The sequence below is a fragment of the Eurytemora carolleeae genome, unplaced genomic scaffold (genome assembly GCF_000591075.1).
Source record: "Eurytemora carolleeae unplaced genomic scaffold, Eaff_2.0 scaffold493, whole genome shotgun sequence".
Classification (NCBI taxonomy): Eukaryota; Metazoa; Arthropoda; class Copepoda; order Calanoida; family Temoridae; genus Eurytemora; species Eurytemora carolleeae.
The window spans coordinates 82596-108169 of record NW_019396728.1 but is presented as its reverse complement, the minus strand read 5'-3'; the positions used below and the strand labels follow the sequence as shown (position 1 = coordinate 108169).

Genomic DNA, 25574 nt, shown 5'->3' with positions numbered 1-25574 from the left:
TATTATAATGCTTTATGTTTAATGGGCAGTTACATAATTACATGAACAGGGAAATTAAAAATGTCATAATTTGATACAGATTACGAAAAAATGTCATAATCTGATAACAGGGAAATTAAAAATGTCATAATTCTGGACCGATTTGTCTCAAATATTTTGATAGGGGAATTCGGGAGAACCACAGGAATGTTCTCAGCTTGGTTTTGAGATTCTAAGTTGAGTGGGTCGAAAAAATAGTCAAAATCGCAATGTAAGACCAAGTGCGGGTAAACGGCGGGAGTAACTATGGGTATACAACCTGGGCAGCCTCGGGAAATACAGTTAGTTTTTAATAAAACTGAAAAAGGCAATATATCTCTCTTGAAGCCATGAAACAAAAGTGAGACCCAACAAATTTCGGAATAGGAAGAAAAATTAACTTATTAAGTAAAATGAGTGTACACGTGTACTTAATTATAAAAGTCGTCTTCATATTCCAAAAATGAATGGTTTTTGCTATGTGCAGACCAGAGTTTTATCAATTGCTTTTATCTTAAATAAACTAAACTCTTTCTTAAACAAGTTTATAATTAACAGCTTACCCAGTTGAGACGATTGTGAAGTATAGCAACAACCGAACAGTAAGTTTTCTCTAGTATTGTGGCTAATAATCCTATAATATTTTTTTTTAGAATAAAACTTTGCAACCAACTAAAACCTTATATTTTCATTTATAAATATATGTATTATGTTTCATTTGGTTTTAAAGAACATAGTGAAAAAGATCAATAAATAGAGTTTATTCTTTATATAGAGTTATAAAAAGAGAAACAGAAAGAGAAAGGGTTTAAATATAGAAGTCTAAACCAAGTTTTTGTTTCATTTAGTTTCTTTCAGTTTATTTCATATATGAGTGGTTTAGGCCCTAGTTTAAAGATATATAAAGGGTCTATTCAACTTTTCACTTTAAATTTAACATTTACACAAAAGTGCAATGTAAAAGTTTGTTTCTTTAACAAATTTAATGTCACGATTTATTGAGAATGATAAAAGTAGCCCCCCCCCCCCAAGAAAACGTATTTAGAGAAATTGAGAGATCTCGTTTATAATTGATTTTTTTTAACCAAAGAAAGAGCAAATTTAAGTCAACTTTTTCAAGGATAAATACATACAGTCAACACCTCTCTTGACATCTTAATATTTGTGGCATGCAATGTTTATTTTTCATATTATTTTCCAGAATATAGGAACAGGGCTATATACAAATGATGAAACTGCAAAGACGACTGTACGAAATTTATGCTGTATAATTCCTTGCAACTGTAAAATTGAAGAAGATTAACAACTTGGGATCGTCTATATTTTAAGTAGGGTTTCCATTCGCAAAACTTTTGCGCAATTTTTGCGGAACGAAACGCAAAATTTTTCTTTCTTTGCGCATCAGTTTTGCGCGAAAAAACAACAATTTGCGCAATCATTCGCAAAAGTCATTTTGCGCAAAATTGCCCTATTCCGCTTTTGCGAAATTCAAGTTTTGCGCAATTCCGCAACTAGAGTTTTGCGCAATTCCGCAATTTTGTAAAAATCAAACGGTTGGTGACGACGTGTGTGTTTCTTAGAATTCAATTCTGGAAAAATCTTGTTTTGGAATGTCTTCCAATGACAATTAAGAAGAGTTCAAATCTCACAATTTTCTCGACAATTTTAGTTTTGGACATGCATATTTCCTAAAAGTGGATTCTTCAGGCATTGGTTACTTTCTTGCATTATTTTATATGAGATTAAAAAGATTTCAGAAATTTGATTAAAAAAATTTAAGAATATAATTCATACTTGATTAGGCAAAGCTTTTAAGGGTCACTTGAAATTATTTAATAGGATTAAAATATTGCCAAGTTTCACACTCTCTAATTTCTATTTTATTAATTTTGGTCCCTTAATTTAAACTTTTTGTAACTGGAAGTAACCAATTGAGTGTAGTACATAATCGTTATCATACTCGTACGTTAATATTTTTTTATGTATGGAATAAATCTTCAGTTGTTTAATTCTAAGCTTAGAATATCAATTTTTGACAATTTGTCTAAAAAGTTACATTTTGCATAAAACTTGCGGTTTTGCGCAAATTGCGCAAAACTAAAATTTCGTTTCATGCGCAATTTTCACAAAAAATATTTCCGGTTTTGCGCAAATTGCGCAAAAAAAACAGCGCAAAACTCATTGCGTTTCATGCGCAAAAATAGCGCAAAAGTTCGCCAAAAAATTTGCGCGAAAATAGCGCAAATTTTGCGCAAAAGATTTAGCCATTTCGTGGAAACCCTAATTTTAAGTTTCAAGTCGTCTTCACTGTCTTATTCATTGTGGGTAACCCTGTATATTGTTAAGGTTCAGTTTCCAGCCGTGACTGTCTGCAATCACAACAGTGTGCACTGTCAAAATTTGAATGCAAAGGTGAACATTTTTGATCCAACGTAGGAATTAAAAATGGGGGATTCATAAATTTGTGGATTCACAAAATTGGGGGATGCAATTGAGGATTCGTGAAATTGAATGATACATAAAATTGAAGGATTTATGAAATTAATGAGGAGGGGTGGCTAGAAAATTGGAGATCAATAGAATTGGAAGATCCCTTAAAACAAAAAATAAAGATATTAAATTAAATTGTAAACACACTCAAAATATTGAAAACTATATATATACTATGCTAGGGTGTCTGGGTGTTTGTTTGTCTGTTTGTGTCCAATAAACGTAAAAACGGATGAACCGATCGGACCCAAATTTTGTGTGGGTACTCATGTGACCACAAAGAAGGTTTATGAATGATCAAAATGTCAAAATATTTTTGTTTAAAAGTTTTTTGTAGTATATATATACAGACCAAAAAGCCTGGTATATATACATACTTTGCTTGTCTGTTCATTTGTCGTTTGTATCCAGTAAACGTGAAAACGGCTGAACTTATCGGACCAAATTTTTCTGCGGGACTTCAAATGTATGTCCCTAGGGAAGGTTTACGAACCATCAAAATTTCAAAACTTAGCTTTCAACAACATTTGAATGTCATTAATTTTTGAAAAATCCACGCTTTATTTTTATAGAATCCGCGAACATTTCATTTTGTTTTTGTTTTACAATTTACACAAAGAGAAAATGTTCACAATTGAAATAGAAGATGGACGCAAAGCGCCCAAAAAGCCTTGCAATTTCATTATCGGAATGGTATATCCAATATACCAGGCGTATTATGCAGGGTGTCCCGATAAACATGGGAAATAAAAGACGACTTGAATATCGTCTATGACATAAAGTGTGTCAAAAAATTATTGAACGTCTAATGAGCTTTCTACCTTCTTTGTATCTTAAAAATTGACGAAGAAATTAAATATTTAAACAGTTTGTTGATTTTTAACCAACTGGAAACTGGACAAATTTCCTAATATCTCCGTTAAAGGAATTCAGTCTTAGCAACAAACTCAAAATAGCTATTCCCTATAACTTTGTAACCGTTAGTGAAAACTTTTCATATTTCAAAATAAGATTATTTGATCTAAGAGAATTCATAGTTTGAAATATCTAACGGATTGTTAAGAAATGAGGATTAAAAAATTAAAGCTTTTTCCAAAAACTTATTTACGTTAAAAGTAAAAAATGGTAGACCACATTTGGAAATCCTGAGCCTAGTAGTTTTCGGTGTTAAATGTATTAATTTTGATACTACAAAATCAAATTTACGAATAAATCCCACTTGGAACAAAGAGGATAAGAAGTTTTCATTTAATTCTCATGTTTATTGGGACACCCTGTACAATATTTCAATTATTTCAAACAACCATGAACGCAGGGTAATGACAGCCTTTCAGGTAAAAACCTTGATTTCGCATAAATATTTAATCTAAAATCAACAAAAATTATTATGAAAACCAAATTTACCGTAATTTACCGTCTTTCCGAAAATATTTTAAAAATATTTTGAAAATTGTTTTTTGTTAAGTTTTTACAACATTTCTTTACAGATAGTAAGCTGCCGTATAAGTTCCAATTGTACGGATTTCTGTACACTGCTCTGGTTGATGAAAAATACAAATTGTGGAGAGGAAAGATTTTAAAAAATTAAGATTTTACATTTTTTAACATTTTTACATTTTTCAATACAATGAAGACGACTTTATATCTAAGTATTGATTCCCACCAAGCTTATATACAATAAAGACAAATAAGCATAAACATCGGGCACATGCCCCCGGTTTAATGCTGCCGACCAGTCCTTGTAAAGAGAAGTTGTAATTTGCCCTTTAGAACAAAACATTCCAAGTCTCTAAAACTTAATCTTTGAATTAATCTTTGAATAAAGATTTATTAAAGAATTAAAGAATGAGTTATATGAAATAAAAGAAGAATTCAGAATTTTTATTTCTAATTAAGTAGCAGTAAATAATAATTTGTTTATGAAATATAACAAAAACATACAAAATTAAGTGTTTCAGGAGAAAATATTTTAAAACCTCTAAAAATATAGATGTGGAATATTTCCCCCAAATTCTAAAAAAATATTAAAAAATAAAAATCAAAGGAAAAGGAAAGGTACATATTTATTGTTTACATTTTATTTAATATAAATTGGTGGTGGATTGTAAGTATTTTTCGACGATGAACTAAAAACTTTTTGAAATAAAAATTATATATTTATTTGTAATGTTTAAAAAAANTCTCACATAAGGGGGTTAAAGAGGACCGTTTTCAATCATGTACCTCATATCGACAGTCCCTGTAAAAGATAAAATCTATTTTTATTAAATAAAACATAAAATTTGAGCAACAAATTCTTTTTACTAAATAAAACAAAATCACATTTTTATTAGTAATAATATTTTCCATTCATTTTTAAAATAAAAAATAAAAATATACTTTTTTCCCGTTTAGAACAGCACAGTGACCAGTAGCAGTAGAAGGAAAAGGGCCCCTGGTGGACCTCCTCCCCCTGGTCCCCCTAAACTTTCTCCAGATGGTATTCAACCAAATATTATTTTTATTACTATCAAATATTATTAAATATTGTGATCATTGTAAATTCAAACCTTGTTTTTTATTGCCAAACATAATCCAGTCTATATATGTCCCATATCCAGTTTATATATGTCCCATATCCAGTTTATATATGTCCCAATATCCAGTCTATATATGTCCCAATATCCAGTCTATATATGTCCCAATATCCAGTCTGTATATGTCCCAATATCCAGTCTATATATGTCCCATATCCAGTTTATATATGTCTCATATCCAGTTTATATATGTCCCAATATCCAGTCTATATATGTCCCAATATCCAGTCTATATATGTCCCAATATCCATTCTAAATATGTCCCAATATCCAGTTTATTTATGTCCCAATATCCAGTCTACATATGTCCCAATATCCAGTTTATTTATGTCCCAATATCCAGTCTATATATGTGTCCCATAATGTTTATATGAGCAGTGTTGTGCTTGTTTTTAGCCGGAAACATCGAACAGCTAAAAATCTAGAAAATAATGAAACTACAGTTGTCGTCATATATATCAATACAATGAAGACAACTTTAGATTTTTACTGTAAAACAACAAATGAATCAGATAAACATGGAAATATAGAGTGACTGTCCATGAACAGCTTCTCTTTGTTTACTTGTAAACTTGTTATTTGAAAAAGCTTGTTAGAAATAAAAACTTAAATAAAAGTCGTCTTCATTCTATTTATATAAACGCCGACCACTGTAGCAAAGTTAAAGATGAAAATATACAAGCTTCAGCAAACAAAATCATTACGGAGGTTTAATGTTGAGTAAAAAATTTTGGTTTGCTCGACATAACTGAAAAATTATATGGATTTTAGAAGTTGTGATTTGTCAATAAAATTCCGTTTGTAAAATTTAGAAAATGTTAGTTGTATCGGAATGTAATTATTCTTTACTGTTCAGCTGTATCAGCAGCAGTGGAAGCAGAGTTTGAGTTTTTAAAGAAGATTATGATGATGCACGAGTCCACCAGGTAAACTTCTCCTCTTTTTTTCTCAATTATATCTTTCTTTTTCCTTTCTCTTTCCTGTTCTTGTCCTTTCCTTTCCTTTCCTTTCCTTTAATCTTTCCCTTTTATGCATTTCTTTCCTTTCCTGTCCTTTTCCTTTCCTTTCCTTTCTTTTAATCTTTTCCTTTAATGTCTTTCTTTTTCCTTTCCCTTTCCTTTCCTTTCCTTTAATCTTGTTCTATATCTTTCTTTTTCCTTTTTTCCCTTCCCTTTTCTGTCCTTTTCCTTTCCGTTTCTTCTCCTTTCCTTTTCTTTTCTTTTCTTTTCCTTTCCTTTCCTTTTCCTTACCGTTTACTTTTCCGTTTCCCATTCTTTCCGTATCTTTTCCCTATTCCTTTTCTTATTTCTTTCCCTATTACTTTCCATTTCAATTCCCTATGCGTTCCTTTTAATTTTTCTCTTTTTTCTTTTTCTTTTCCTGTTTGCTTTTCCCTTTGCTTTCTTTTTCCTTTCCCTTTCCCCTTCCTCTCGTCCTTCCTTTCTTAAATGTTTAATATTCTAGGCTTGAGATAGGACATCAGTATACAGATTTTATCAAGGAATGCACCTTCAGAGGAAATGATTGTTTAAAGGCAATGTAAGGAAAATATTTCTACCTTTAGGCTTAAAAGGAAAAGTGTGCAATTGGCCTTTTGGTCTTTTATGCAATTAGTACTAACCAATGACAATTTAGCTTGTTTAAAGGATGCAAAAAATATTATGAGCAAGAAAGATGTCAAAAATATTCAAAATAGCATTCATCTTGAATTTTGTAAATTTTGCTAAAGCGTTGTATTTCTAAATTTACTTTTGTTGTATATTTATGAAAACAAGGATATAGTTTTAAATAAAGAAATAGCGTTTATTATGATCAAAATCCGATGATTATCATTAATATATAAGAAATACATTTAAATTTACCAATTAATCATATTTGGTTTTAATAATACCTCTGTTGTTGTCATTTTTTATCGTTATTATTATTTTATTTCCAGTTTTATTCACTTTCTGTTAAGATCAAAATTAATTGAAACTTTATCATTTAGATATTTTCGCACCTCACTCAGTGCAAAATATGGAATCTGTTTTACATTTAATTCAGGCAGAAAGAAATAATTTCGGTGGATGATTTAAATAAGATAATTCCAACACATTGATTGATTAAGTTAATTTTTAGGTTTTTCAAATTCTAAGATTTTAACTTGGATTTTAACAAATGGAAGATAATTTGTAAAGATTGATTTGTCTTAGCTGAGCTGGGAACTTTAGAATGGGATAATCCTTAATCCCGATCGCTTAATTAATCTGGAGATGAAGAAAAAGAGGAGTTTAAGTATTAATCCCGATAACCACCATTCAAAAGTTCCCAGCTCTGGAAACTCTTGCATTATGGATATCCAGATCAACGCTTGAACTCGATCTTTTGCTAATCTGCAGAATAATTGTAATTGTAATAATTGTAATTGTAATTGGTAATTGTACACAGGGATCAAGCTATTGGGATTATAAGTAATCAACACAAAAATACATTATATATCGAGCTCAATACTTCAAGATTAAGATTATCCACACAAAAGTTCCGATCTCAGCTCATGTAGGGATATTTAATACTTAAAAATTTCTTTTAAATTTTGTGTTTTACGTAAATATTACGTTTAAAGAGACTGTATAAAGGAAAAATGAAAGGGGGTATAGGCTGAAACCTAAGAATCTCAGGTTTTGATCGAGACCTATAAAACGTCTATCTGGTGTTTCTGTCTCGAGAAATTTATATAAAACTGTGTCAAATTTATTCGAAAATCCATATATATGCAATTTTGAATAAACGTTGTAGTATTAAGCAGATCATATTCCACAAATACGAAACCAATCTGAAAACGACGATATTCCACAGAAACCTGAGAATTTCAGGTTTGCTCCTGTTACAATTATTTTATTTATTTTTTGCAATTTTAATAATATAATTGTTAATTTTATTACAAATAGTCCGTATAGTCCGTATTACTTCACCAGAAATGTCAGTCAATGGCAGTGCAGTATACTGATCACGGGATTTCCGTCTGTATCAAGTGAGCAGTATACTGCACTTTCATTGACGGGAGTTCTTGTGACGTAATACGGACTTTTAAATGATATAAATAAATATAAATATTGTTCAACGCCTTAGGTTCTCGGGTTTTTATCCATTTCATATTTCCTTTACAGTCCCTTTAAAAAAATATTTATAGCATATACATTGCATTTTTAATTCAAGTTTAAAAAAGAAATTTCTTCTGGTTTACAGCTTTTAACCTTCTGGATTCCGACGCTGGAAACAGGAGGGTTGCAGGTAAAGAGAGGGGGGGGGGTAAATGGAAGGGGCGGGTAATTAGAAGGGGATTGGTAAATGACAGGGGACGGGAAAGTGTAAGGGTCTGGTAAATGACAGGTTGTGGAACTTATAAGGGTGGATTGGTGGAATGGGATTGGTAATTTAAAGCATTACAAACTGGAATAATTAGATTTAAATTTTCTTTTTTTAAATTTTAGTGACAGGGCCAAATTTCGGGTTGAATCTTGTTCTAAACCTTGAACAGGTAAATTGTATATTGTATATTGTATATTGTATATTGTAATGTATATTGTATATTGTATATTGTACATAGTATATTGTATATTGTATAATGTATTGTATATCGTATATTGTATACAGGGTGCCCAACGAAATATGACTGATGAGAGATGATCTAAATATTCTTCGGTTCTTACACCATAATCATACAAACATTATTATTATTATTCAACCATCACAAAATACCCTTTTTATGCTTTTTGATTAAAGTTTTGTAAATTATTTATTGATAGTTTTATGAATCATATATGTAAAAGAAGATTAGCGAAATAATGCCGCAAATAGTTTAACATATCAAAGATGATCGTTAACTTATATCATCAACTGTCATGTGTCATGCATGGGGCACCATGTATTATTGTTTTATGGGTATAATACATGGTTCCAATTGAGCGCCGGCTTAAATCTTGAAACATTGAATACATTGCTTAAGTAGAACCAACCATATTTGAGCCGCGTCTCAAATTTAACCCTAAAAAGGCTGAGGGGGGGGGGGGCGTGAGTCGGCCCTATAGTTTTATTTGTCCTAGCACTATCATTTTTGACACTATCACCGTGAAATGTTATGACTTTTAATGAATAGTAATTCAATTTTTTTTTAAATTATATATTTTTGAAGAGCCCTTGAAAAATGCATGTAGAAACATGTGTCACACTTTGATATTTGTTTAAAACAACAAACACTTTTTTCTTTTTTTTGACCCTTTTTTATACATTTTTTTCCACCCTCCCTAGCACCCAAACTAATAAAGTTATCGGTCTAATTTTTTTTCTTTGAGCTGGCCATGAAAAATTGGGCTATGAACAAGCATTTCAACCCTATACCTATTCTCTAAAGCCTTTTCTAGGTGGGGGGGGGGTGGCGCAAAACGCCAAACGCCCCCCCAGGCTATTCATAGATTCAGATCCCCCAGCTTTTAAAGGTTCTGGTTAAGCCACGGCTCAAATTCTTTAAATTTGTTCTCAGGCCATGTACATGAAAAGAGGACAAACACAAAGCGCTGCTGCTAGAGTTCAAATACATTCACCTGAGCTACATCATCAAGTTGAGGTATTACAGATTCTTTAGATTACAGTTTCAATCTTTTCCGAAATAATTTCATGATGAAAATGTCTCACGAAAACGTTCCTAGAGCTGTTAAGAATGAAAAATGATTTTAAAAATGAGGAAATGAGGAGCTTTCTTCAACCAACGATTCAACATGGTTCATAAATGAACTCAAATTTCAGCTTAAAGAATAATGATTGTAGCAAATATAGAGGCCCATAACAAACTGCATTGTACATTGTATATATAAGTGAATGTGCCCATTAATAAATACGTAATTCATGTATTGCAATTAACCCATTCAATGTCCATAGATATATATATCTTCGTCATTTTGTGGTTGCTTAACTACTTTATATATAATAGCGCACAAATTACGCTGTTAAAGAACCCAATTCCAATCTAAGCTGAAGAAATATACCTTAGCAATAGAGACTCCGCACTGTTTACTGTGAGAGAGTAATCGTTTCCTGTTTTGATAAACAGGTTGAGGATCGTGGCTATTTGATTTGGCATTGATTATTAAGAGCTTATGATTGATATTGATAGCTAATGAGATCGCACCCAGTGGTGGTGGGGTTGATAGTCCACGGGATTGTAGCCGTGTGAATCGTGTCCTAGTTAAGACATTGATAAGTATCACAGGATTGTAGCCGTGTGTTGACATTGATAGTCAAGATAACCTGCAAGTTGTACCTGGATAGATACTTGTTTGGGAAATCGTTATGGAGTAGGACTACTTAATGACTCCGCAATACTTGATCCACTTAGAATTACGCGTACATTCAGGCACTATAGGTAAAAAGAAACTAAAGCAAATTGAATTGAATGACTTGACGTTTTAAACCTGTTTATCCATGCATTGTATTAAATGTAATATTAAACTTAGTAAAAATTGGAATAATTTCATATCCCCCCCCCTCCAGGTCTTTGAGTACATTTCCAAACTCATAATAATTTGTATTGGCATTTAACCTCTCTTTATAATTTAATGCATAACAAAATTTAGTTTTACGCAGAGGCCGGAATTTTTGTATGTAAGAACGGTAATCTACAAAATCTAGAAATTGCTAAATCCGCGAAAAACAGCTTATTCGAACATTTACCGAGAAAAAAAGAGATTAACTAATCTGTTGATCTTCAAAATATACTGTATAGTGCTTTTGTCCTTGAGTCCTGTTTGCATAAAGCAAACAGCAAATCAGAAGCGGTGAAATTTTATCTAAAAAGAAAGGATTAAGCAGAAAATCAAATATTCACAGTTAATATTAAGATTAAGTGAACGGGATTAAGGGAATATTAAGATTAAGTGAACGGGATTAAGGGAATATTAAGATTAAGTAAACGGGATTAAGGAAATATTGAGATTAAGTGAACGGGATTAAGGGAATATTGAGATTAAGTGAACGGGATTAAGAGAATATTGAGATGAAGTGAACGGGATTAAGGGTATCAAACACAAGAGTTTCCAGCTCTAAAGGCCAAGGTACCCCGGACTAACCAGAGTTCGGTTTTTTTAATCAAACGTGTTTTGGTCTATAATTCAACAATCTTTAAACTGAAGGATTTGTTTTTTCTAAACTTTTTCATTCAAAACGTATATGCCGACAAAAAAGTATTTAAGAAAAGAGGATTAAAAATTATTTTTAATGGGTCAAATTGTTATCGATAGTCAAAGCTTTCAAAAATATTGACAGAACCGTTGCATCCACGTGAAGGGACTAACCATGCAAAAATAAAACTCAGATATTGTAGGAACTGGGCACTGATGCACATCCAAACACTAAAACCAACATGGCTGTTCAGTCGGTAAGTTCTTCTTCCGGCACTGTACACTCCAGTTCATTTCTAGTACCGGGCTGAATTTCGACCAGGCCAGAACATGCTGTACATTACAAATACAGACTATATGAGGCAAAACGGGACGGTACAAAAATTAAATGATCACCTTCTATCTGGACTTTTGATCTTCAACATCAGCATGTCGGAGCTCAATTTCATTAAATAACATGATTTTTAAAAAGGCTGCTCCAGCAAAAATATTTGCTCTAGCAAAACTATTTGCTCTAGCAAAACTATTTGCTCTAGCAAAACTATTTGCTCTAGCAAAACTATTTGCTCTAGCAAAACTATTTGCTCTAGCAAAACTATTTGCTCTAGCAAAACTATTTGCTCTAGCAAAACTATTTGCTCTAGCAAAACTATTTGCTCTAGCAAAACTATTTGCTCTAGCAAAACTATTTGCTCTAGCAAAACTATTTGCTCTAGCAAAACTATTTGCTCTAGCAAAACTATTTGCTCTAGCAAAACTATTTGCTCTAGCAAAACTATTTGCTCTAGCAAAACTATTTGCTCTAGCAAAACTATTTGCTCTAGCAAAACTATTTGCTCTAGCAAAACTATTTGCTCTAGCAAAACTATTTGCTCTAGCAAAACTATTTGCTCTAGCAAAACTATTTGCTCTAGCAAAACTATTTGCTCTAGCAAAACTATTTGCTCTAGCAAAACTATTTGCTCTAGCAAAACTATTTGCTCTAGCAAAACTATTTGCTCTAGCAAAACTATTTGCTCTAGCAAAACTATTTGCTCTAGCAAAACTATTTGCTCTAGCAAAACTATTTGCTCTAGCAAAACTATTTGCTCTAGCAAAACTATTTGCTCTAGCAAAACTATTTGCTCTAGCAAAACTATTTGCTCTAGCAAAACTATTTGCTGCAGCAAAACTATTTGCTCTAGTAACATCAAATGCATTTTTTTTAATGTCTTCTTCTTATTTCCTAGTTTCATTAGTCCAACCGGAAATATATTTTATAATAATATATTTAGATTAAATACCTAAGTCTTATAAGGTGATTGGTGGGAGTAAATCACAACTGCAGTAGCGCTTTTAGCCTAGCTTGCCTGGCGAAATGTGTCGATTTTCCTATCGGCTGATTAGGATGCCATGTTCAGCGTGACTTTTAATGGGGAAATTTCATATTAAAAACCAAAATTTTAAAATGCTCATAACATGTAAATGACAAAATATAAAGTAATTTAAAGATGTAGTATTCAAATTAAAGACGACAATATCAAACTAAAAAATAATTAGCAAATCATGCGACATTTTCTTTAAATGCACATAAAAACAAATTTGATTTTTAGTTTTAACTTTCAGATCATGAATTATCTGAATTTAAGAATACACGCTTTTTAAACCACAGTTTTTATTGGGTAATTTCTTAGAGAGCGATTTTTGCACCCCTCTAGTCAATTTTGTACATGGATCATAAATGTAAGAGGATCCTAAGACATGTGGCCGCAGCGCTCGGCCCCCTAGCCTGTCCTAGCGACAGCTCTCGGCCCAGAAAGTGTTTTAACTTAACCTAACCCGCGGCCACAGCGCTCGGTCCCCTAGCCTGTCCTAGCCGCAGCGCTCCGCCCAGAAAGTGTCTTAACCTAACCTAACCCTAAATAATAAAAAAATAAATAATAATAAAAAATAAATAATAATAAACTTGCTAAAAAATAAGTGGTCATGTACAAAATTGATAGTAGGGGGGGTGGTCGGGAGGGCGGGGGCCGCCAAAAATCGTTCTCTAGGACAGACCCAAAAATTGTGAACAAAAAAAAAACCCTGTATAAAATTCCTATGTATCACAATTATCACTTATAATACAAATAAGAGCTATAGTGAAAGATTTATTATGTTTAAAATTTGAACTGGAAGAATTTATATTTTGTCTGAAAATAAAACTGTAATCCAATTTTTTAAATGTATTCTGTTTTATCTCTAGTCATTTTCCGGAAACCGCACAATATAAATTCTAAAAAACTAAAGCTAAAATAAGTGCTTTAAAGTTCTTCATATTCATATTCATTTCTAGGGCTACAAAAAAGGTTATAGGGCCGGAGTTAGAGTGGTAAAACAGGCCACGGCGTTGCTACACTCCTTAAATTCAGATTCAACATTTATTATTTTTAAGATGATGATAAGTCGCCAGCAAAGCCCTTATGAGTCTGAATGCTACGGAGGTAAGAGAGTTAGAAAGTGAAACTCAAAACTTATGATATTTACAATTAATGTTGGAAATTTATATTGATGATAATTATGCTAATTATGAATTATTAACACTCGATTAAATGTATATATGATTATAAAGGAATGTCGTAATCAATTGAAAGCACTTAAAAATGTTTACATAAGAATTGACGAAAGTTCTAATATTCAGGGGGTAAAAACAGGACGTTGTAAAAATGATTAAAAACAGTTGTAGACAGAACATTTGTTCGATTTTTTTTTCAATTTGATCTGAGCAAAATTTGAGATTGAAATATTATAAAGTCAAGTATGCATAAAAAGTTCCCATTTCACAAAAAAGAATAAAAAATGTATAAGTTCAGGGATTCGATAATAATGTAATTTCTGAAATGATAAATATGCAATGAGGATAGATTGATCTCGATATCCACTGTGAGCACTTTTAATTTGAGAATCAATACTTAATCTCTTCACTTCAGTTTTTTAACAAAATATCGAGATCAAGTTTGATCTGGATATCTATAATACATAAGTTCCCAACTCCCTGGCTCTGATTAATGAAGAAATTATATTTTAGAATGGGATTCGACTAACTATACACAGTACGATACGGAGGGGCTCACGTACAGTACTGCGGTAAAAAAATACAATTTAATTAAAAAAATTTTGATTCTTAACAAAAAATTGAGCTTTGTCACAAACTCTGATTTCCCCTTTATCTTTGCACCCCAAAGATATAGGGATTAGAATATTTAAGTTTGTGGCGAAAACTCAATTCCTTTAATCAGTTTCTTTACTAATCAAAAATAAATTGAATGAAAATAGATGCAGTGATTTTTTAATCCTTATATCTTTGCAACCCAAAGTCGTTCACCATATAAATTTAGAATTCATACCAATTAAAAGTTAAGATTTACACAATCAAGTTTTAAAGATATAGTGATTAGAACTTCAAAGCTTCTATTAAGTTCCTTTCTATTAAGCAATGTAAAATATATTGCCTTCAATCAGTTACTTTCTATTAAGCAATGTGAAAGATACTGCCTACAATCAGTTCCTTTCTATTAAGCAATGTGAAAGATATTGACTTCAATCAGTTCCTTTCAGTTAAGCTATGTGAAAGATATTGACTTAAATCAGTTACTTTCTATTAAGCAATGTGAAAGATATTGCCTTCAATCAGTTACTTTCTATTAAGCAATGTGAAAGATATTGACTTAAATCAACTCCTTTTTAGTAAGCAATGTGAAAGATATTGACTTCAATCAGTTGCTTTCTATTAAACAATGTGAAAGATATTGACTTAAATCAGTTACTTTCTATTAAGCAATGTGAAAGATATTGCCTTAAATCAGTTACTTTATATTAAGCAATGTGAAAGATATTGCCTTCAATCAGTTCCTTTCTATTAAGCAATGTGAAAGATATTACCTTCAATCAGTTCCTTTCTATTAAGCAATGTGAAAGATACTGCCTGCAATCCAGCTTCACCTATGAGTGTGGATGTTTCCATCCTCTCTACCTGGATCGTGAGATTGATAAAATGGGATTCTCACCCTGCGATCTTCGTTCAACCAGTTCAGTTTCAATTTTCTTATAATTCGGTCTGGGGACAGCGATAACCAGAAACATATGAAATTGGAAGACGACTTTTGGAATAGAGTTATCAGTTTTAAAGGTCCACTGAGCATGAGACACAGCAATTTGCTATGTATATATAAGCAGACTCATTTTACACAAGCCTAAAAGTTGCATGACCCGAGCACAACATGTACTGTATAGTGTATATGCATTTAGTCGTACCGTCCAGTCTGCACTACCCCATGTAGAGTCGACCCAACGCGTTTCATGCAAAAAATGTAGCCTAGAAAGAGCAAAATGATTTTACCAAAATAGTAATTTAATATGTGTCTAATAAAACTATTCACTTTGTAACAACATCAAACACACTTAAGTAATGCAATAAGGTCGTCTTCTTATTACGTTGTTTACTAGGGTTATCACTGTAGTTAAACTAGGTCTGGCTAGTTGAACTAATTCTCTAGTTCATACTCGGCCCCAAAGTACTGTTCAACTTTATACAGTGAGAACCAGAAAACTGTGAATGAATGAAGCTGATGTTGTTACAAAGCAAATAGTTAACTAGTAACTTATTAAATCGCATATTATTTAAATGAGTCCGGGTCCTTTTCCCATTAAATATAATATTATTGATCTCTAGGTGATAACTGCAGCTGTATATTTAATCTTAATCTCTAGGTGATGAGTACAGCTGTATATCTAATATTAATCTTTAGGTGATGAGTACACCTGTATATCTAATATTAATCTTTAGGTGATGAGTACACCTTTATATCTAATATGAATGATCTCCAGGTGATAAGTACACCTGTATATCTAATATTGACCTCAAGGTGAGAGTACATCTGTATCTGATATATACTTTGCTTGTCTGTCTGTCATTTTGTTTCTATCCAATAAACGTCAAAACGGTTGAACAGATCAGGCCCAAATTTTGTGTATGACATCACATGACCCCAGGAAAGGTTATGGATGATCTAAATTTTAAAAATCGAAAAAAACAGCTCTAAATCTAATATTTATCTCTAGGTGATAAGATCAGCTGTATATCTAATATTATTAATCTCTAGGTGATGATTACACCTGTATATCTAATATTATTGATCTCTAAGTGATGATTACACCTGTATATCTAATATTATTGATCTCTAAGCGATGATTACACCTGTATATCTAATATTATTGATCTCTAGGTGATGAGTACACCTGTATATCTAATATTATTGATATCTAGGTGATGAGTACAATATATCTAATATTATTGATATCTAGGTGATGAGTATACCTGCATATCTAATATTATTGATCTCTAGGTGATGAGTACACCTGTATATCTAATATGAATGATCTCTAGATGATGAGTACACCTGCATATCTAATATTATTGATCTCTAGGTAATGAGTACACCTGTATATCTAACATTATTGATATCTAGGTGATGTGTACACCTTTATATCTAATATAATTTATACCTTGGTGATTTGTACACCTGTATATCTAATATTATCGATATCTTGGTGATGAGTATACCTGTATATCTAATATTATTGATCTCTAGGTGATGGGTACACCTGTATGTCTAATATTATTTATATCTTGGTGATGAGTACACCTGCATATCTAATATAATTGATATCTTGGTGATGAGTACACCTGTATATCTAATATAAATGATCTCTAGGTGATGAGTACACTTGTATATCTAATATAGTTAATATCTTGGTGATGTGTACATGTATATCTAATATGAATGATCTCTAAGTGATGAGTACACCTGTATATCTAATATAATTAATATCTAGGTGATGTGTACACCTGTATATCTAATAATTTGATCTCTAGGTAATGAGTACACCTGTATATCTAATATGAATGATTTCTAGGTGATGAGTACACCTGTATATCTAATATGAATGATCTCTAGGTGATGAGTACACCTGTATATCTAATATGAATGATCTCTAGGTGATGAGTACACCTGTATATCTAATAATTTGATCTCTAGGTGATGAGTACACCTGTATATCTAATATTATTGATATCTAGGTGATGAGTACAAAGCTGTATATCTAATATTATTGATCTCTAGGTGATGAGTACACCTGTATATAAACAATTATTGATCTATAGATAATGAGTACACTTGCATATCTAATAATATTGATCTAGGTGATGAGTACACCTGTATATCTAATATGAATGATCTCTAGGTGATGAGTACACCTGTATATCTAATATAGTTGCTGAGTTTGATGCTGAGATAAGAATTTGTAATTGTAACCCTGCCTGCCAGGTTAGAATAAAGAGATAATATTTTTTTGAAATTCTAAGGTTTTAAAGATTTTTAAAAATCAAAGTTTGAAAATGCGCACAAAAAATAAGTAATCCCGCGAAATGTATTTGTTTGTTATTGTTTTATACTGTACAAAGAGAAAATGCTCACAGATAGAGCCACAATTAATTTTATACAGAGTTTCGCACAAAACCTGAAAGCTAAGAGCCCACTTAAATTTTAAATTTTTTTTTTTAAATAATAAAAAAAAATCCACGGGCAACGCCGGGCCCTTCAGCTAGTTACAAATGAAATACTAGATACAATTTTCACTATATCAGGGCATTTCCTAAATGTTTCGTGCTCTCTAACTTATCGGACATATAATGAACTTATAACAGATTAAGACAAGTTTGGTTTTATTTGATAAAGAATGAAGACGATCTTTAAATCTCCTCTCCACTGTCATGTTTAGTTGGACACCCTGTATTTTCATTATTTTTGCAATATATTTGACAGTCTTAAAAATCGGATTAATTAAGCAGAGACGGGTAAAATTTATAATGGAAAATTGGAGCTTGTGAGGACAAAATTTTTTAATGTTATGGATTTATTTCAGGAACAAATTTATAATTTGGAAACTTCTTCAGCACAATGGCCAGCTAAGCAATATGAGGTTATAAAATCTTTTTAAATCCACATTGGAATCATAAAATATTTTTTCACCGAACTAAAACATAATAATATCCATAGCCCGCGATTTAAAAGCTTCATCTTTAGTTTTAATTCCTAATACCCAGGTTTAAGGCTCAATCTTATAAGACACAAAATATGAATTAGCTGATGACAGCTTTAAGTCACGTGATCCGACAGCGGCCAGCTCTTAGGCTAAACTTATATAAGAAGTTAGGCCCGATGGAACTAAACAAACGTACCTTGGTTGGTTTTAGTGGAATATTAGTCTCAATGTTGAGTCTAATTCGAATCATCTATAAATTCCAACCATAAAAAAATCCCCAAAATACAATATTTAACCGGGTTAATAAATCAAACTCTGAGGAAAATTAGTTGCAACCTAAATCCCGAAGCTTGAGTCTTTAATTCGTCTTATTTTACCTCGTGGGCTCTGTTTGTCTTAATTTAATGGCTTGCAACCATTCTTTTTAAAACCACTTTTTTAAATTAAAAGCTTTTATGTGTTATATTGTTTGGGACAGAAGATTTATAAGAAAACAATCCATACTTAAGTAAAACATAAAAAGAAAATGTCCAGTTCCTTAAATATCAACATAAGACTTTAATTAAAAATGCAATAAAGAGACTGTAATTGTAACTTCCAGTGACCCTCCATGCAAAGAGGGCATTGCCGATTTACAATGGTACCCTAAAAACCTTTGTTTGTGGAGTACAGAGATATTTGTGTTTAATCTTACTGAAACCTGGTTGTGTTCAGATACAAATAAAAGCATACGCTGTGTTAAGTTCAGACTATACGTAACTCAGCACAGCGTACGCTTGAATTTGCAGCTTAAAGAAAGTCCCAACTGCAGTCAAAACAAAAGTGACAAGAGAAGAAATTAAATGCAATTAAAGAAGAAGTTAATACACAACTAAACTTCTTTTTACTCATTTAAAAATTTCAATCTGAACATATTTTTTTATCAAAATCTCAGTTACACCTTAATAAAATAAAAAAATTAACAGCTTCAATTATGTTGGTATTTCAGGCGATTGCAAATTCTTTGTATGGATTTGATTCTACAACTAGTAAAAGGAGAAGAAGAAGTGTTCTTAACTCAGCCTTAGATACTTATCAGACTCTGACAGGTACAGTGTTTCACACAATAGTTTTCTGCATGATTCATTGCATATATACCATGATACATATATTCATCTTTTCATAATTTAGGTGGTCAAACAGTTCAAGGAGGTCAAACAGTTCAAGAAAGTCAAACAGTTCAAGGATCAAACAGTTCAAGGAAGTCAAACAGTTCAAGAAGGTCAAACAGTTCAAGAAGTCAAACAGTTCAAGGAAGTCAAACAGTTCAAGAAGGTCAAACAGTTCAAGGAGGTCAAACAGTTCAAGAAAGTCAAACAGTTCAAGGAGGTCAAACAGTTCAAGAAAGTCAAACAGTTCAAGGAGGTCAAATAGTTCAAGGAGGTCAAACAGTTCAAGGAATTCAAACAGTTCAAGGAGGTCAAACAGTTCAAGGAGGTCAACTAGTTCAAGGAGGTCAAACAGTTCAAGAAGGTCAAACAGTTCAAGGAGGTCAAACAGTTCAAGAAAGTCAAACAGTTCAAGGAGGTCAAACAGTTCAAGGAGGTCAAACAGATCAAGGAAGTCAAACAGTTCAAGGAAGTCAAACAGTTCAAGGAAGTCAAACAGTTCAAGGAGGTCAAACAGTTCAAGGAAGTCAAACAGTTCAAGGAGGTCAAACAGTTCAAGAAAGTCAAACAGTTCAAGGAGGTCAAACAGTTCAAGGAGGTCAAACAGTTCAAGGAGGTCAAACAGTTCAAGGAGAGTTCAAGGAGGTCAAACAGTTCAAGGAGGTCAAACAGTTCAAGGAGGTCAAACAGTTCAAGGAGAACAAGTTGGGCAAGGAGATCAAGGAGGAGGAGGAGGTCCACCCCCCTCCCTGGCTGAGAACCTAGTATCCGTGGTGGTGTACTTCACCTCCTTGAACGTAAACAGGATTGAGGAGTCACCTAAGTATTCGGTAAGTATATTTTACAGTCTACTCTATGGGTACTGGAATAGGGTATCGCAACAAGGCTCGGGCACGAATGGAAGATCGATACGGTACGGGGAAGAACTGTACATGTCTGACGTCACTGATTAAAACTATTGGTGGAGAATTCCCAGTCCGCCAAATAAATGTCAATCACAATTATGCGTATACTCGCCTACAACAGATCTTATCCCGAGACAGTTCTTGGACCACTGCCCTATCCTCTGTGTCCTGTACCGCAGGCAAGGTACAGAAACCAGAATCACTATAATTGTTTGACTACCTTACCCTATTCCAGTACCCATGGTCTACTCTGTACAATGTATTCCGTACACATTATACAATTGCAAGCACTGTACACCTGTACAATGTAAACTGCACGGTGCTCGCTTGACATCTGAGCCCGAAATTTAAAAGAGTATCGTTGAACGAAACTCTCGAGTTTCCTTTATGGGGTCTAAGCATTATTGTAGATTTTGATTTAAAAGATTTAAAAAGTGGAGATTATGAAGAAAATAAATAAAATGATATTTCACAACAAAAAATATTGATATCCACAAAACTGCCTAACCCCATTCGCGAAACCCGGGTTTTAAAACTGGTTTTCATTACGATACCCTGTTTTAAGTTTTGGGCTCTCAGCCCAAACCTAAGACAGGGTATCATTATGAAAACCAGTTTTATAAACCCGGGTTTCACGAATGGGGTTAGACAGTTTTGTGAATATCAATATTTTTGTAATGAAATATAAGTTTTCAGTGTGTTTTTATTCCCCATTTTTTCGAATCACTTAAATCAAAATCTACACAAATGTTCAGACCCCAAAAAGGAAACTCGGGAGTTTGTTCAACGATACTCTTTTAAATTTCAGGCTCAGTAATATATTGTAACTGTATATTGTAATATTTTTAAACTCGCCTTTTATTTTTCTTTAAATGATGTATTTAACTAAAAAAAATTTAAAAGTAAAATACGAACATATAATATACAGTTAAAACTTAACGCTGCAAAGAAAAAATCGTATGTTCTTAAACATAGAGAATAGAATATATGTTAGAGAGGAATTTAAAGAATCTCTCGGTATGAATTTTTTCAGTCCCTTTAAGCCTGAAAGGAAGTTCAAAGTGTACAAATCATGTAAATGTTCACAAATTATATGCAGTAGAGTATATTAATACAGTATGTTCCCTAGATTATTCATTTCAATTTCGAATTTTTTAAAGCTGTTAAATAAACTTTATAATGAATTAGGTGAATAAAAAACATCATTTGATTAATATTTATAACGAAAAATCATCGTTTGTAAAGTGAAAGGCATAAAGTCTATGTGAAATGATCATTGGTCAATTATGAAACCAGCCTAGTTCATAATTTGGTTTTCTTTTAACAATAATTATAGATTTCTATAAAATTATATTCCAGGGCCCAAAAGGTTACATACAGGGTGTCCCACGAAACATGACAGTTGGTGAATAGTTTAAAATGTCTTTTCCCATAATTTGTTAAGTTGTTTGATACCAAAGATCAATAAAAATATTATATGGGAGTCATGCTATATTAAAATTACTTTCAAAGTAAAATTTAATGAAACAATAGATTTGTTTAACTTAAAATAACGATTTATTAAATGTCATAGTTCGTGGGACACCCTGTAGCATAAATATGTGAAGTACACCTGCAGTATGGAAACAGTACAATAAAATGGCCGTTTTACACTTTTTTCTAGTAAATTCCATTCTAATATATATTCTATTCTCTAAGTTCTGAAAGGGACAAGGTTACACTTCAAGTCGGAGTCTGATCATTGACTGATGAATGCGATATCCTACTCTTTCTCTCTCTCGAAACAAAATATTTTTCTTAATTTTTGTTTTTCTGTTAAAGTAACTTGCAGATATTTGCCACTGTAACAATAAAGGAAATTTTTAGAAATATCGCGTGATAACAATATATTTCTAATCATTACACAGATAATTAATCAGATAAAGGTTTGAAAGGTAACGTTGTGAATCGCCCATGCCGTTCTGTAATTGAAGAGTCACTAGAAATTACGTCTACAGTCCCTTTAAAGGGACCGTTCCCTTTTGGGTAATTTCATGTTATCCAGCCCCTGGCAAAAAAAATTCTTTTCTGGAAATTGTTAACAGGGAAATTGATAATTTTTATGTCAAAACTTTCTTTGAATTAAAATTGATGGGCTAGAAGGTGCTTGCTCTCTCTTTTTGCGCTCCTAAACAAATTTTATGTTTAAAACTTTTTTATCCATGGCTATAAAAAAAGCATCAAATAGTGTCGAAGCAAAGGTACCATACCTTTGTGCTGAAATTCTGAACGATAATCGGCCTTTTTCTACAGCCATAGATATCTTAGAAAAAGTTAGACCAATACCAATCAATAGCTAATAAGCTACAATGATAACCAGAAAACTTTAGAATAGAAAGACAACATTACATGCAACACTAAAGAGTATTTGATGTTGTTACAAAGCAAATAGCATTACTTGTAAATCATTAAATTACTTAGTATGTGAAATAGGTCTGTCAAGACTGCAAATTTGCTGTGCCTCATTTTCATTGGCCTTTTTAAAGTCATAAATTTAGGCTAAAGGTCGACTTCCTTTTTCTGGTTATCATTGTATTTATTTTATTCTGAATACCCAAGTAAGTGAACGATCCCTTTAATTTGCATATTTGTAGATGGCAGATGGTTCTTTGATTGCAGGGATAGGTGGAGTAATTGCTTTATATTTAGGACTTTCTGTCACCATGTTTTTTGAGGTAATTATGCCTTTTTATCAAACTTTTTGTTAGAAATGGAAATCTTTGCAAACACCTAAACGATATGAGGTACTTTCCCAAAGGCATTTTCCGAAGTGGTATCTTTCCAAGGGTATTTTCCCGAGAGGCAACTTTCCTTATCTGCAATTTACCAAACTTCCCAAGTCTGTCCTAGCCGCAAACGCCCGGCCTCCTATCTCATCCTTGCCACTTATGGGAAACACCTAGAAAACTCTGTAAAAAAGGGGTTTTTAAATGATCATTAAGATAACATTTCTGACAGTTTAACTTCAATGACAACTGCGATTAAAGTTGATTCGGGGGGTTACCTAATCCCCAAAATCTCAAGATAATGTCTTTTTTTATTTATTTGTTTAAATTTTACATTTTTTGCATTTTTTGTTGTTGATAAATTTTGATATTTCAGGTTTTGGAATTGATTGGAAATGTAATTTTTTCTATTTTCTGCATGGGATTGAGAAGAAGTGGAAAAAGCAGGAAGAACCCGTTTTAACTATTCCATAGAGTAGAAATTCTTTAAATTCTGTTACTATGCGGATTATGTACCAAACCTGACAAAAGAAAACTTTTTTTTTCATTCTAAATTGTTAATTACAAATATTAGAAGAGCTCTTTTCTCACTATATATTTACATTGTAAAATCTGCTGGGAAGTTACAATTTGAATTTATAGCAAAAACTTTTAAAACGATCAGACTTATTATCAGACCTGAATTTAATCAATAATTTCAGAAAATTACTTTTTTCTCAAAGTTTATTTTGGTGTGCACTGTTTAAGTAAAAATATGTTTTATCAATTACGGACTACTATTTAATACAAATCCTCTGAATACAAATGACAATATTGTCAGTACAATGTCAGTACAAAATTCATTTTATTATTTTAAATGGAAAGCTTTAAGAATATAAATAAATTCAAATTATGTGTTTTATTGTCTTAGAGAAAAATTCCCCATTATATATAAACTATTGTTCTGTTTCCTATGCATATTTAGTCTTTTGTACTGTGTCTGTTTTCTTTGTATAATTTAGTATAGGCTACTGTATCCTATGTATATACAGTATATCCTAATGTATCCTATGAATACTTAATCTTCTACTGTGTCTGTATCCTTTGTATATATAGTATATCCTACTGTATCCTATGTATATTTAGTCGTTTATACTGTGTCTGTTTCCTTTGTAAACATAGTATATCCTACTGTATTTTATGTATATTTAGTCTTTTATACTGTGTCTGTTTCCTTTGAATATAGAGTATGTCCTACTGTATCCTATGTATATTTAAACTTTTATACTAATATACTGTTATTAATAGGAATTAGTAATTTACATGGTAGAGTGTGTCTGGAATGATTAAAGAGTGGTTTGATCTCAGAGGACGGTGATCGGGTCAATTTAAAACATGTAGTTCACTGCGATTTAATGGTCTCACGCTCTCAAGCAAAAATCGTTGAGAATTTTGCCAATTACTTCTAAAAAACCAAATCTAACAAGAAGTGCTTTACAGTGCTAAAATGTACATGTAAAGGGCTACAGAAAAGCATAAGTGAGTTAGAGCGGAAAAATCTAAGCTTAGGGCGTTGTGACACTTCAAAGTCAACCCAGTCTTAAAAATTGATGAGACTGTTTATAAGGAGGCTGAATCTATGTGAGTTGTTACTTCTGAAATAAAAACCCTGTTTGTTTAAGTGGAAATTGCTACGAATTGCAGAATTTTTCATGAATTGTATCTTTTAAGTATTTCAAAAGTTTAACGTTTAGTGTTCAAAATGGATGATATTGTTGACTCTGTCTGTAACAGAGGTGGGCGTAAGTACACTCTTTTTTTTGCCTGGCCTGATGCAAAGGAGAAGACCTGAAGACGACATTACACTTTGATACAGTGGGGTACGGTTTATGTTCAACAACCCTCTGAATATTTAGTCTATTCTATTGTATCCTCATATCCTCTGTATATTCAGTTTATATTCCTATCTGTAAAATGTTTAGTCTACTCTATACCGTCTTTAAAATTTTTAGTCAAAGCTGTACCCTCTCTAATATGTGTAGTCTACTCTGTACCGTCTGTAAAATGTCTTGTCTACTTTATACCGTCTGTAATTTGTTCGGTCTAACCTGTACCGTCTGTAAAATGTTCAGTCTAACCTGTACCGTCTGTAAAATGTTTTGTCTACTTTGTACCGTCTGTAATATGTTTCGTATATTCTGTACCGTCTGTAAACTGTTCGGTCTAAGCTGTATCGTCTGTAAGAGTTTATTCTACTCTGTACCGTCTGTAATATGTTTCGTCTATTCTGTACCATCTGTAAATTTTTTTGTCTATTCTGTACCGTCAGTAAACTGTTCGATTTAAGCTGTATAAACTGTAAGTGTTTAGTCTTCTCTGTACTGTCTGTAATATGTTTAGTCTATTCTGTACCGTCTGTAATTGTTTAGTCTACTCTGTACCGTCTGTAATTGTTTCGTCTACTCTGTACCGTCTGTAA

At 32.2% G+C, this 25574-nt stretch overlaps 1 protein-coding gene and 1 long non-coding RNA gene across 2 annotated transcripts; both read left to right on the top strand.

The window, feature by feature from the left end:
- Positions 1–574: 574 nt before the first annotated feature.
- Positions 575–4076, top strand: LOC111707868 (uncharacterized). Its single transcript, XR_002766544.1, has 3 exons — positions 575–620; positions 2365–2430; positions 3996–4076. It is a non-coding gene; the product is annotated as an uncharacterized LOC111707868 (long non-coding RNA).
- A 140-nt stretch (positions 4077–4216) lies between these two features.
- On the top strand, positions 4217–20211 carry LOC111707875 (uncharacterized). Its single transcript, XM_023481058.1, has 17 exons — positions 4217–4225; positions 4903–4987; positions 5941–6010; positions 6549–6623; positions 7072–7127; positions 8310–8354; positions 8555–8601; positions 9604–9687; positions 11440–11493; positions 13650–13698; positions 14283–14341; positions 15162–15282; positions 17498–17580; positions 18179–18235; positions 19287–19386; positions 19469–19507; positions 19613–20211. The coding sequence occupies exons 1-17, from the start codon at positions 4217–4219 to the stop codon at positions 20209–20211; spliced, it is 1632 nt and encodes a 543-aa protein (XP_023336826.1).
- The last annotated feature ends 5363 nt before the right edge of the window (positions 20212–25574 follow it).